The 14,916-nt window shown below is 53.2% G+C and overlaps 1 protein-coding gene across 1 annotated transcript in view; it reads left to right on the top strand.

The window, feature by feature from the left end:
- Nucleotides 1-12,503: 12,503 nt before the first annotated feature.
- Nucleotides 12,504-14,916, top strand: part of pink1 (PTEN induced kinase 1) — a 36,425-nt gene continuing 34,012 nt past the window's right edge. Inside the window, exon 1 of the mRNA XM_072478270.1 lies at nt 12,504-12,864. Within this exon, the coding sequence (XP_072334371.1) occupies nt 12,544-12,864 (321 nt within the window). The 5' untranslated portion in view covers nt 12,504-12,543. The remainder of the gene's footprint in view (nt 12,865-14,916) is intronic.

A 14,916-nucleotide genomic window follows, 5' to 3' on the forward strand; every position in this document is an offset into this window, starting at 1 on the left:
AAGCCTCTTACCATCCAACAACCGCTAGTTGCGACTAGGCATTTGCGTACTCGCTGCGGTTTCAGTCATAAGGCTTTTGCTTGACCGCGAAGATCGAGGTCGCCACAGTGCAGCAACTGTGCTGTCTCCCAGCTGGGATGGTGCGATAAGGGACCGTCTGCCTAACCAGAGTTAGCTCCGACCCCTGATCATTACTTATCCCTCAGTCAACATTACCAAAAAGAAAGATCATCTGGCCACTATCACATTGCTGTTTGTGGCTGTTTGCTGGGCATATGTTGGCTGCCAATTTCCTACACCACAACGATGACTATGTTTAAAAGTGTTGCATTGAAACTCAGCGTATGCTCAATGTAAAAGCAGCTCATCTTTCAACCCAGCCTTCTGGGTTCAACATTGTCATAATCTCTGCCTCCATTTTGATTTTCAGCTGGTTTGATTTCTAGTTTCTTCACAGTGCATTCAGGTGGTTGCAATGCAGTGGTTCACACTTCATCCAGACCCATCTTTGTCCCTTTACCATCCCTTTGGTTTTTGTACCATGAAACCTTTGGTCATTTAATTTCCCCTTCCCTCCCTCCATCACTTTGCCTTCTGTTCTAGTTTACCAGGGTCTTTCGCGGCATGCCCCCGCTATCAAACAGCACTCTTTTTCTGGCCTCGGCGAGGAACGTCCAGCCGAGTCCGCAGTTACCTTCACTTCCTGCACTGACTCAGCTCGTCAGTACAGGAAGCGATCAGGGTGCCATTTTTCTCTCAACCTCCCCTCCCCACCGTGGCCTCCGGTTCCACCCAATGCCTCCTACTTACTTGTTAGTGGTCCCTCATAAGGGTACGACACCCCTGGGCCCGATCCTGAGATGGGAAACCTGCCACCTGGGCACTGCCAGCATAGCTGTGCCAGCTAGGCACACTGGCCTTAACACGGTAGCACTGCCTGGGTGACAGTGGCAGTGGGAGTGCCAAGGTATCACTCTGCCCAGAGCCCAACCACCCAGGGGCCTCCGATGGCTTGGGAGACCCCCCCCCCCCCCCAGATGTCGTTACACCTGTTCCACATTTGTGTGAACTAGTGTTAAATGATGCCCAGCGAGATCTCCCAGGTGTGGGCAATAACGTACACTTCTACGCCAGAATGAACTGCCAGCGAGTCCGAAACCCCAAATATGGTCACTGGTGGACATGGGAGTAATTCCAGATGGAGAATCTTAAGACATGGTGCTAAAAAAGGAAGCCTAGAAGCTGACGAGTCTAGGCAGAATCAAAACGTAATGCGTATGAACAGCAGGGGCAAGTGAACAGCGATCACATCTGTTCTCAACATTCGGAAAAAACCCACTCATCCTCGCCTTGGTCAAGTGCATCCTGTGAAGTCCTTTGAACTGAATTAGGCTCAACTGGGCACATGAGGACGTGAAGTTGGCCCTGTAAAGTTCGTCTCTCTAAGCCTCGCTAGTGAGGCTAGGGCCCAATTCTCTCTCTCATTCCGCCATCACCCCATTTAGTGGGGAGGGATCAGATGAGAAAATGTGGCCACATAGTTCTGAGAAAGACACGATGCCCGGTTGCACCGAGGATAGAATCCTTTTCAGCAACGGGGAAGGAGGAGACAGAGGAAAGGAGGGGAAAGCATTGAGAGAGAAATCGCTAACTTGAAAGTAGCGAAAAAACTAGAGTTGGGCAGCTGAAATTAGTCCACTAACTCTCTAAAGCTGGCAAACCTCCCCTCAAGAACAGGTCACCAAAGTGTTCAAGTCTCTTCAACTTCTGGGCAGGAACAGACAAGAATTAAGGTGCTGGCCCACAATTATATTTGATGGCAGGGAATAGATAAAGACATTGAAAACGTGCTCGCTTCGGCAGCACATATACTAAAATTGGAACGATACAGAGAAAGACATTGAAAACATGGTGCGCCAGTGCATCCCCTGTCAGGCACAACAATCGTTACCTCCTACAGCCAACATCCACATCTGGGAGCGGCCAGGCCATGATAGACCAGAGAGCACATAGACTTTGCAGGTCCTTTCTTGGGCAGGATGTTCCTCGTCTTGGTAGACGCTCATTCAAAATGGTTATCCATACAAGAGATGGGAGTGACGACCTCGCTGGCGCTGGACATTTGCTATGCACAGCCTCCCAGAAGCCATCATGTCCAACAATTGCACTCCTTTCACTGAGGCGGAGTTCCAAAACTTCCTTCAAACAAATGGAATTCAACATACCTATATGGTCCCATATCACCCTGCATCAAATGGAAAGAGCCGACTCAACTTTTAAAAGTGCTTTTAAAAAGCAACCAGACCGCCCATTGCACCATAGGTTGGCCAACATTCGCTTGTCCTACAATATGACCCCTCCATGCTACCAGGGGGTCATGGCGGCTGAATTGTTTATGGTCATTGCCTCCGATCTCATCTCGACTTGATATTCCCAAATTTGAGGCACTTCCAGTCTCGCAAAGGAACCAATATACTTCACAAAAAGGTGACAGATCGTCTAGGTGACCTAGTTCTCGTTAGAAATTTAATCTCGGGGCCCACTATGGTTACCAGGCAGAATCGTGTGCAAATCTGGACCGGTTCGTATGTGGTAAATAAAGATGGCAGGACAGTGTGGAAGCATGTTGACTATGTGAGAAGCTTGGGGGTGATAAACCCCATTCCTGAGCGGACATGTCCAATCCGTGCCCCCCTGGCTGTCCCAGAGCAGAGGGAGTTGAGGACTTCAGAGTTGACTCAGCGAGCGGCCAGGTGGGAGTTGGGGAAGCTGTGAAGTCTCCTAGACCGGTCTCTTCAGCAGATAACAAGGCCACCACAGTGTTAGAGGAACCGGTTGGGAACTGAGGCAATCCACAAGGCCTCGCAGGTCCCCTGACAGACTGACTTTGCGATTAACTCTTTTCTCGACCTTTTCACATGTATCTAAAACTTGTATAGAGCTTGTTTTGTAAAACGTAATTAAGGGACTTAAGGGGGGAGGGATGTGGTAGCGTTGCCCCTTTAAGGGGAGAACCCTTATGGTCCATGTAACCGGCTCGAGGCCAATTGCAAACCCCGACCAATAGAGAAAAAACGCAGGACCCTGGGAGCTGGGGCCTGGGCAGTGTGGGACCCCCGGAGCCAGAGAGTTAAACCTGGTCATCATTGTTCTGTGCCTGTGCATAGTTATTTTTTAAAAATTTTTTTTTAGAGTATCCAATTATTATTTTTTTCTTCCAATTAAGGGGCAATTTTAGCATGGCCAATCCACCTAGCCTGCACATCAATGGGTTGTGGGGGTGAAACCCATACAGACATGAGGAGAATGTGCAAACTCCACACGGACATTGACCCAGGGCCAGGATTCGAACCCGGGTCCTCAGTGCCATAGGCAGCAGTGCTAACCACTGTGCCACGTGCCGCCTTATCTTTGCCTATTGTTAATAAACCCCCTTTACTGTTACTAGAAGTCTCTAGTGTATTTCCTCAAGCCACCACACCAACTTAATACGGCCAGCTTTCGTATCCAGCTTAAGAAAATTTGGAAGCCAGCTCTCAAAGAATTTAATCAGTAGCTTCCCCTCCACTCCTTCTGGCAAACCAATGACTCGGACAATTTTCTTCCAGCCTCTGTTCTCCATATCCTCCAGGATTTCCAACATACCACGTGGCTGGTTTGCCAAGGATTGCAAGCGGGCCTCAGACGAGGAAGTTACATTTAGGATTCTCTCCCCCATTTCATCGAGCCTCTTACTAGTATTCTGCAGATCAATCTCATGAGCACTGATATTCTGTGCCAACAAGTCAAGCTTAACATCAATGACTTCATAATATTAGCAGTCATCATCTGTAATGCTTTTGAGAGAGCCCGCTCGAGGAACAAGTCGCCATATTGAGGAGTCCGCTCCAACCCTGTTGCATCTGACTGCTCTCTTTTGTCAACGATTTTCTGAGGGTTCCTTGGCATTTTGTCACAAATGCTTGGCCAGAAATCTTCCAGGGGCTTATCATGGAGTATTTACTCCTGTATTAGGTAAATATGGGCCCTGTACACAGGATAAATGAGATGATTAAAGAATGAATAGTGTCAGAGCCCCTGGAAACATTGCTGTTCCCACACTTGCATCACATGAACCCCTGGAAGCTGCTTTCTTGAACCACTGCAGTCCATATGTAGGGTGGAGGCGTGGGCTTGGGTAGGGTGCTCTTTCCAAGGGCCGGTGCAGACTCCATGGGCTGAATGGCCTCCTTCTGCACTCTAAATTTTATGAATACCCATGGTTCTGTCAACAGACCATCAACCAGATACTCGTGTTTTGGGATGTATTTTGAAACCGACCAATAATGTTTTGGAAATTGTGGAGGGAGTGAGTGACAAAAAGGATTTCAGGGGAAGAAAACCAATTGTGTGCACAGTGCACAAAAGTCAAAGGCATTTTTTGGTTAATTTCTGTTCCAGAAACTAAATTTGCAAATTGTAATGTTCCAGGCGAGAGATCACACGAAAGCGATGACTGTTCGAAAAACTCAATATTTATTTAACCTACTAGATACAACTCTTACTCCCCGAAGGGGGGGGGGGGGGGGTGTGGGGGCGGTATTTATGTCCCATGGAACCCTAGCTTAAGGGTGTAGCTCCACCTCTCATCTGGGGAGATCATATTCAGGTGAGGCCACAGGGACTCTACTCTGATGTTGCAGATCCCGGGGCCGCCGGTCAGGTTATAACACCCCTCAGACACACCCCCCCCCCCCCCCCCCCCCCAAGTCCAATACGTTGTCCATTTTGAAGGCTGGAGGGAAACCTTCCTTTGCCCTCTTTGCTCGATTCTGTTTCTCAAGCACCTGCTGTGCTGGACCCGGTGGGGTATAAGGGACCAGGGAGCAACATATCCGGGCCGAACGCCTGGGTGTGTCCACTGTGCTGGGATCGGCAGGCTCCCACCAGATCCGTTGCGAACTCTGTTGGCAAGGTCTCCATGTCTAATTTGGGGTCCAATGAGCGGCATCCCTTTTTTTTTAAATTAAGGGGCAATTTAGTGTGGCCAATCCACCTAACCTGCACATCTTTGGGTTTGGGGTGAAACTCACGCAGACACAGGGAGAATGTGCAAATTCCATATAGACAGAGACCCGGGGCCAGGATCGATCCAGGGTCCTCAGCGGTGTAGGCAGCAGTGCTAATCACTGTGCTGCCGTGCCGCCCTTTGAGTCGGCATCCTGCATCTCAAGATCGAGGGGCTTGTCCGCCTCGCCGGGTATCAACTGTGGCTGCGCTGGAGGAAGGGCCATCATTGGACGTGGGGGCTTTGGCTTTCCCTCAAGGGCCTGTAGGGCATGGCTGCAGATATGGTCTACGTGCTCACTGAATAAGAGACCGGGCTCGATCGCCGCACCACTATCCCTGGGATCTACAATGCCCCGTTGGCAAAATTCCTGACATAGACCGTGTCATCTGCGGAGAATTCCCTCATGGGCCTGGATTGACGTGCTTCGTAGTGTTCCTGCTGGTTGTGACCTTCTCTCCAATGTCCGGCAGGATAAGGCTCAACCGCGTGCGAAGCCAGCGGCACATTATCAACTCCGAAGGTGCTACCCCAGTAGTGGCGTGGTGCGGTAATAGAAGAGGAACCGGGTCAATCGGATCTCCGGTGAATCAGAGGTCTGCTTCCACATTCTTAACTTAAAACTCTGCACCGCCCGTTTGGGCAATACGTTGGAGGACGGGTGGTAAGGCATGGTCCGTACATGGCGGACCCCGTTCATCTTCATGAAAGCACCGAATTCCGCGCTCATGAAAGCCGTGTTGCTGTCTGACACTAACGCCTCGGGAAGCCCATGGGTGCTGAACGTTTGTCAGAGCTTCTCAATCGTAGCCTGCGACGCTGTCGTGGACATGCAGTGGACCTCCATTCACCTCAAATGGGCGTCTATGATGAGTAAGTACATGGCTCCTTGGAAAGATCCCCCAAAATCCATGTAGAGTCGGGACCTTGGTCGGCCCAACCACTCCCATGGGTAGAGTGGAGCTGCAGGGGGTAATTTTGGAGCTCCTGGCACTGCGTACATTGTTTTACCAATGTTTCAATGTCCGTGTCTATCCTCGGGTCACCATACATAACTCCAGGCCAACATCTTCATCTTTGCGACCTCCGGGTGTCTGCTGTGGAGGTCTAGCAGGATTGCCCCCTGGCTCTTCATGGGCACGGCCACCCAGGAGCCACAGAGCAGAATGCCATCCACGACACTGAGCTCTGCCACCTTCGTGATGAATGCATGCAGATCATCCAGGAGGGCATGACGTTGAGCCCCATACAGGGCTATGTGTGGGCCCTGGCCAATAGTTAGTCTGTCTACGCCCACACCTTCACCTGGGCTGCTGTGAGCAGCAAGGGGGTCCATAAAGTGCAATCACCCAAGGGGCAGCACGGTGGCGCAGTGGGTCAGCCCTGCTGCCTCATGGCGCCGAGGTCCCAGGTTTGATCCCGGCTTTAGGTCACTGTCCGTGTGGAGTTTGCACATTCTCCCCATGTTTGCGTAGGTTTCACCCTCACAACCCAAAGATGTGCAGGCTAGGTGGATTGGCCATGCTAAATTGCCCCTTAATTGGAAAAAACTAATTGGGTACTCTAAATTTATAAAGCAAACCTGTGCAAGCACCTTATCTGAGGTTGCGGGTGTGGGCATGCTGATGGGCAGCGGAAGTCAGTTGAGGGAATCTGCATGCGGAATCTTAGCTCCTGCCCGATGTACCAGCACATATTCGTAAGCCGCCAGGAGATGAGCCCAGCATTGAATGCAAGTGGATTCACGGGGGGAATTCGCCCAATCCTCCTTAAACAAACCCAGGAGGGGCTTGTGGTCTGTATAAACCATAAAGGTATGCACGTACATGTATTGACGGAACCGCTTTACCGTGCAAACCACCGCCAGACCTTCCTTTTCAATTTGCGTGTAGTTCTGCTCTGCTGCCATCAAGGTGCGGGAAGCAAATGCAATAGGTTGTTCTGTGCCGTTCTCCATCCGATGTGCCAAAACAGCCCCGATGCCACAAGACAAAGCATCACAAGTCAGGAGCAAAGGCTTGCATGGTTCGAAATGAGTTAACAGACTCGAGGATGAGAGTCTACATTTCAGCTCGTCAAACTCCATCTGTTGCAGCAGGTCCCAAAATCAGCGCTGCTCCTTTTTCAGCAATAGATGTAGTGGGGCAAGAACAGTCGCCAAATTGGGGATAAACTTTCCATAATAATTTATCAGGCCCAGGAAAGAGTGGAGTCCCGTAGGGTCCTTCGGGTAGGGGGCCTGTCAGATCGCTCATACCTTATCGTTGACCGGGTATAAGCCATCTCGGTCTTGGCGCGAAAGACACATTTTTCCCTTTGCAGCCGAACCCTAGCGGCCTCGAACTGACAACGTAGCACGTCCTCCAGGTTCTTCATGTGGCCTCAGTCTGCGATCAATACGTCGTCAAAATAAACCGCGGTCTGAGGCATTCCCTGGAGAATTTTCTCCATCACCCGCTGGAAAACGGCTCGGGAGGAGGAGACTCCAAAAGGCAATCTCGTATACGCGTAAAGACCCTGAGGGGTATTCACAGTCACGCATTTCTGCGAGGTCGGGTCTGAGACTAACCCTAAATAGTAAGAAGTCTTACAACACCAGGTTATAGTCCAACAGGTTTGTTTCAAATCACTGGCTTTTGGAGCACAGCACCTTCATCAGGTGCAATCTTTTAAAAATTCTTTATTATTGTCACAAGTAGGCCTACGTTAACACTGCAACAAAGCCACTGTGAAAATCCCCTCGGGTACACAGAGGGAGAACCCAGAATGTGCAATTCACCTGACAAGCACGTCTTTGTGGGACTTGTGGGAGGGAACTGGAGCATCCGGAGGAAAACCACGCAGACACGGGGAGAACGTGCAGACTCCGTGTGGTGAAACCATTGTGTTGTATTGTGCTGCCACAGTATTACGTGTTGTACAGTATTGCCACTATATTACATGTTGTACGGTTTTGGCTCTGCCTGTGGCTCCTCCCCCTAGGGCCTGGGTATATAAGCTGCCTACCTTTCACACTGCCTCATTCTGGGGCACGCTGCCAGCTCTGTTGTAAGTCAATTAAAGCCATAGTTAATTCACTCTGTGTTCTCCATCTTGATTGACGGCATATCAATTTAATTGACTTACATTAAATCAAAGAACTGTTTAACATGGATCCGGGTCTCAAACCGGACCTCCTGCAGGTCGACCCCAATCAACGCTGATGTCTTCTTCGAACACTGGCTTCGCTGTCTAGAATCCTTCATCAATTCTGCCGCCGTCGCCGTCTCCGAGGAGCACAAGCTGCGAGTCCTCATCTCCCGGGTGAGCCCGCAAGTTTTTCTCATCTTCCGGGACGTGGCCTCGTTTGATGAAGCCATTACTCTCTTGAAAGGACGGTATGTGAGGCGGGTTAACGGACTGTTCGCCAGGCACCTCCTTGCCACATGGCGGCAGCGCCCTGGAGAATCGCTGGCAGAATTTCTGCGCGTTTTGCAGGTGCTCGGTGTGGCCTGCAACTGCGAGGCGGTGTCGGCTGCTAAAAGCACACCGAACCCCTGATCCGGGACGGTTATGTTGCCGGCATTGACTCACACTGCGTTCGTCAGCACCTGCTAGGGAGGGAGACACGCGACCTCTGGGAAACGGTGCAGCTTGCTGAACCGCTGGAGGTGGAATTCCGTGACGTGGGTGCCTATGCCTCCGACCACACGGCACCCTTGGTGACACCACCCGCCACGTGCGACCCGCGGGTGCCGCCATCTCCGAAGTCCACCGCTGCATCTTCAACGCCATTTTTGAAGTCCACCGCCACAACTCCGCCATTTTTGAAGTCCACCGCTGCCTCCCGGAACTTCGGCTCGCCCGTCCGTCAGCAGGCCTCCGCTACTCCTGACCGGCCCGCCCGCCGTCCGAAGCCAGCCCGTGGCCACCTCTATCACCCTAGACCAGTCCCGGCCTCGCAGCCTCGCTAAATCTATGATGGCGGTCTGGATCAATGGCCACGAGACGGCCTGCCTTTTTGACTCCGGGAGCACAGACAGCTTCATACACCCGGACACGGTACGGTGCTACTCCCTTCCCGTTTTACCTGCAGCCCAGAAAATCTGCCTGGCCTCTGGGTTACATACCGTGCAAATCCTTGGGTACTGTGTCGTGACCCTCATGGTACGGGGCGTATCTTTCAGAAATTTTAAGCTCTTTGTCCCCCCACACCTCAGCGCGGCAATTCTTCTGGGTCTCGACTTCCAGTGCAACCTCCAGAGTATCACCCTGAGTTTCGATAGACCCCTGCCCCCTCTTACCGTCTGTAGCCTCTCAATCCTTAGGGTCACCCCTCCCTCGCTCTTCGCCAACCTCACCCCAGACTGTAAGCCCGTCGCCACTAAGAGCAGACGATACAGTGCTCGGGACATGACCTTCATCAAGTCTGAGGTTCAGCGACTCCTGAGAGAAGGGTTAATAGAGGCTAGTAACAGCCCCTGGAGAGCTCAGGTGGTGGTCGTCAAGACTGGGGAGAAGCACCGGATGGTCGTCGACTACAGTCAGACTATCAACCGGTACACGCAGCTCAATGCGTACCCCCTTCCCCGCATATCTGACATGGTCAATCAGATTGCACAGTACCGGGTCTTCTCCACCATGGACCTGAAGTCCGCGTACCACCAGCTCCCTATCCGCCCGGAGGACCGCCAGTACACTGCCTTCGAGGCAGCTGGCCGCCTCTATCACTTTCTCCGGGTTCCCTTTGGCGTCACCAATGGGGTCTCGGTCTTCCAGCGAGCGATGAACCGAATGGTGGACCAGTACAGGATGCGGGCTACATACCCGTACTTAGAGAATGTCACCATCTGCGGCCATGATCAGCAGGACCATGACGCTAACCTCAAGAAATTCCTCCACACTCCCCAGCTCCTTAACCTGACCTACAACAAGGAGAAGTGCGTTTTCCGCACAACCCGACTAGCCATCCTTGGCTATGTCGTGGAAAACAGAGTCCTAGGGCCCGACCCCAACCGCATGCACCCCCTTACAGATCGTCCCCTTCCCCACAGCCTCAAGGTCCTCAAACGATGCCTGGGGCTTTTCTCCTACTATGCCCAGTAAGTCCCCAACTATGCGGACAAAGCCCGCCCACTTATTAGAACCACTACATTTCCCCTGACGGCTGAGGCCCGCTCGGCCTTCGGCTGCATCAAGGCCGATATCACTACGGCCGCCATGCATGCGGTGGACGAGTCCATCCCCTTCCAGGTCGAGAGCGATGCGTCAGACGTAACCCTGGCTGCTGCCCTCAACCAGGCGGGCAGGCCAGTAGCCTTCTTCTCTAGAACCCTCAATGCTTCCGAGATTCGACACTCCTCTGTCGAGAAGGAAGCACAAGCCATTGTGGAAGCTGTGCGGCATTGGAGGCACTACCTGGCTGGCAGGAGGTTCACCCTCGTCACCGACCAACGGTCGGTAGCCTTCATGTTTGACAACGCACAACATGGAAAAATCAAAAACAATAAGATACAGAGGTGGAGAATCGAACTCTCCACCTACAGCTATGATATCCAGTATCGTCCTGGGAAGCTTAATGAGCCCCCAGATGCCCTTTCCCGCGGTACTTGTGCCAGCGCACAAGTAGACCGACTGCGGGCCCTCCACAATGGCCTCTGTCACCAGGGGGTCACCCGGCTTTTCCATTATATCAAGGCCCGCAACCTGCCTTACTCCATCGAGGAGGTCAGAACCATGACCAGGGACTGCCAGGTCTGCGCGGAGTGCAAACCGTACTTCTATCGGCCAGACAGAGCACGCCTGGTAAGGGCCTCACGCCCCTTTGAACGCCTCAGCATGGATTTCAAAGGGCCCCTCCCTTCCACTAACCGTAACGTGTACTTCCTCAACATCCTTGACGAGTACTCACGCTTCCTTTTCGCCATCCCATGCCCTGACATGACCTCTGACACAGTCATCAAGGCCCTGAGCAGTGTCTTCACCTTGTTTGGTTTCCACTTACATCCATAGCGATCGGGGTTCCTCCTTCATGAGTGATGAGCTGCGTCAGTTCCTGCTTAGCAAGGGCATCGCCTCAAGCAGGACTACCAGCTACAATCCCCGGGGGAACGGACAGGTGGAGTGAGAACGCGACGGTCTGGAAGGCCGCCCTTCTTGCCCTACGGGCTAGAGGTCTCCCAGTCTCCCGCTGGCAGGAAGTCCTTCCCGAAGCGCTCCAATCCATCCGGTCGCTTCTCTGCACCACTATTAATGTGACCCCCCATGAGAGGATGTTTGCCTTCCCCAGAAGGTTCACCTCGGGGGTCTCACTCCCAACCTGCTGACCGTTCCGGGGCCCGTCCTCCGATGGCATGTGAGGACTCATTAGTCGGATCTCTGGTCAAGAGGGTTCTTCTTCTCCATGTGAATCCCCAGTACGCCTACGTGGCTCACCATGACGGGCGGGAGGACACAGTCTCCCTTCGAGATTTGGCACCCACAGGTTCCCCAGCAACTGTCACCGGCGCTCCCGACCCTATTCCTCCCCTCTCTACTACTACTTGACCTGACCCTATACCCACTTCTCCCGTTGCTGCCCACCCTTCTGGGAACACAGAAGCTGTCTTGCTCCCGGACACGCTGGCCTCAACGCTTCCGCCGACTACGATGCCCACACCACTGCCGGAACTGACGCGGTCACGGCGGACAATCAAAGCCCCGTCAGGCTCAATCTCTGACGCAACGTGTTCACTTCCCCCCCTTCCGGAATTTTTTTTAAAAACAGGGGGTGAATGTGGTGAAACCACTGTGTTGTATTGTGCTGCCACAGTATTACGTGTCGTACAGTATTGCCACTATATTACATGTTGTACGGTTTTGGCTCTGCCCGTGGCTCCTCCCCCTAGGGCCTGGGTACATAGGCTGCCAACCTTTCACACTGCCTCATTCTGGGGCACGCTGCCAGTTCTGTTGTAAGTCAATTAAAGCCATAGTTAATTCACTCTGCGTTCTCCGTCTTGATTGATGGCATATCAATCCGCACAGACAGTGACCCAAGCCGGGAATCAAACCTGGGACCCTGGCGCTGTGAAGCAACGGTGCTGCCGTGAACCCTAAATAAGCATGGCTCACTGCGAGCTTGCTGAAAGTACACCCACCACTGGGCCTGGCGTACAGGTCCTCCATTCTGGGCACCGGGCGGAAAGGGCTTTTTCGGAGGGTCAGCGCAGCCGCGACGGGCCTAATGGCCTCCACTGCACTGTAGGAATTCTACAATTCCCCCAATTTCCCAGGCTGGCCTGCATGTGGTGGGTTATATTACCTTGGAACAGGACGAAGCTGTTTTGTTCACTGTTTTGGTTGTGTACTGGGGGCGGAGACGCTGCTAAAAATAAAGCTGCGTTGTGTTTGGCCAGGCCCTGGGGCGGCCGGGGACTATTTACTGGGCGTTGCCATGGCGACCGCGTTTGTTTGAGATCCACCCCCCCCCACCCCCGGCGAGATGTTAAACAACAAGGAGGCTCAAACCTTCTAAAATGTCGGTGCGCCGGCTCCTGGCCCGCGGCTTCGAGCTGGGCCGCTCGGCCCTGCGCCTCGTCGCCCCCGCGGCCCGAGGCAGCGCGGCCCACTTGGGGCGGCCCTGGGCCCAGCCACCGCCGTTGCGGGCCGGCCCGCTCGGCCGCTACCGCTATTTCCGCCTGTCTGTGGGCGGCCTGGCCGCTCAGCTCCAGCGCCGGGGCTGCCGGCCGCTCCGTGGGCCCGGCGGGGCCTTGTTGGCCTTCGGCCTGGGACTGGGCTTTATCGAGCAGCGGGCGGAGGAGGCGAGGTTGGGGACTGCTGCCTGCGAGGAGATCCAGGTAAAGACGTCAAATGTCGGTTCAGGCCACGACTGAAGGGCTGAATTTCCATCTTGCTCCTGCTCAGGCGTAAAAACTGGCGTTGTCCCAAATTTCATTTGGGATGAGCTAATGTGATGTGAGAAAAAACTTGTTCCCGCAACCCAGTGATGGGGGTGTGGAACGCACTGCCTGGAAGTATCAGGGAGACGGGTTCAATCTGAGGCATTCGGGAGGGCATTAGATGATTATCTGAAAATAACCAATGTTTTTACTGTTGCCTTACTGTGTATTTTCTTTTCATGCACTAAGTGGTCTGTTTGAGCTGCATGCAGAAAAATACTTTTCACTGTACCTTGGTACACGTGATGATAAACAAATCCAATCCAACAATGTGCAGGGGTATGGGAGGAAAGGCTGGGGAATGGCGCTAAGTCATGATGGGCCAAATGGCCTCCTTCTGCACCGCAACCGCACAGCAATTCTGAGTTCAATTTAAGTGAAAATCAGGCGGTACGTCAACCGCTAATGCCAGTTTTTTAGGCCCCTGCAACAAGTTGACAATCCTCCTTGTCTAAAGTTTGACGACTGCCACTCAACTGATGTTTGAGCTGATTTTTAAACTCCCTGCCCATTTGGAAGTCACCAAACCGTGACATCGCTTGAGCAAGGAATTGGTAGACAGATGCTGTATTGTGCTGCCACAGTATTACGTGTTGTACAGTATTGCCACTATATTACATGTTGTACGGTTTTGGCTATATCCGCCTTGATGCGGTCGTAGGCCAGGCGAGCCTCAGCCGTCAGGGGAAAAACAGTGGATTTGATGAGTAGGCGGGCCTTGTTTGCATAATTGGGGACCCACTGGGCATTGTATGAAAAGAACCCCAGGCATCTCTTCAGGCTAGTGGGGGAGGGGGGGTTGCAGGAGGGGGCGCATGCGGTCGGGGTCGGGCCCTAAAACTCCGTTTTCCATGACGTAGCCAAGGATGGCTAGTCGGGTTGTGCGGAAAATGCATTTCTCCTTATGTCAGATTAAGGAGCTGGGCAGCGCGGAGGAATTTCTTGAGGTTAGTGTCGTGGGCCTGCTGATCATGGCCGCAGATGGTGACATTATCTAGATAGGGGAATGTGGCCTGTACTGGTCAACCATTCGGCCCATCGCTCGCTGGAAGACCGAGACCCCATTGGTGACTCCGAAGGGAACCCGGAGATAGTGGTAGAGGCAGCCAGCTGCCTCGAAGGCAGTGTACTGGCGGTCCTCCGGGCGGATAGGGAGCTGGTGGTACGCGGACTTCAGGTCCACGGTGGAGAAGACCCGGTACTGTGCAATCTGATTGACCATGTCAGGTGGGGAAGGGGGTACGCATTGAGCAGTGTGTACCAGTTGATGGTCTGACTAATCGATGACCATCCGATGCTTCTCTTCTCCCCAGTCTTGACGGCCACCACTTTAGCTCTCCAGGGTGTGTTACTGGCCTCTATGAGCCCTTCCCGCAGGAACCACTGAACCTCTGACCTGATGAAGGTCATGCACTATCGTCTGCTCTTGGTGGCGACGGGCTTACAGTCTGGGGCAAGGTTGGCGAAGAACGAGGGAGGGGTGACCTTAAGGGTCGAGATTCTACAGACGGTGAGTGGGGGCAGGGGTCCATCGAACTTCAGGGTGATACTCTGGACTGGAAATCGAGACCCAGAAGAACTTCCGCGCAGAGGTGTGGGAGGACGTAGAGCCTAAAATTTTTGAAATCTACGACCCCGTACCATGAGAGTCACGACACAGTACCCACGGATTTGAGACCCAGAGGCCAGGCAGATTCTCTGGGCTGCGGGTAAAACTGGAAGGGAGTAGCGCCGTACCGTGTCCGGGTGTATGAAGCTGTCTGTGCTCCCGGGGTCAAACAGGCAGGCCGTCTCGTGGCCGTTGATCCAGACTGCCTTTGTAGGTTTAGCGAGGCCACGAGGCCGAGACTGGTCTAGGGTGATGGAGGCAGCCACCAGACGGCGGGCTGGCTTCGGACAGTGGGTGGGCCGGTCGAGAGTAGCAGAGGCTAGCTGACGGACGGGCGAGCC

The sequence above is a fragment of the Scyliorhinus torazame genome, chromosome 16 (assembly GCF_047496885.1).
Source record: "Scyliorhinus torazame isolate Kashiwa2021f chromosome 16, sScyTor2.1, whole genome shotgun sequence".
NCBI classification, from domain to species: Eukaryota; Metazoa; Chordata; class Chondrichthyes; order Carcharhiniformes; family Scyliorhinidae; genus Scyliorhinus; species Scyliorhinus torazame.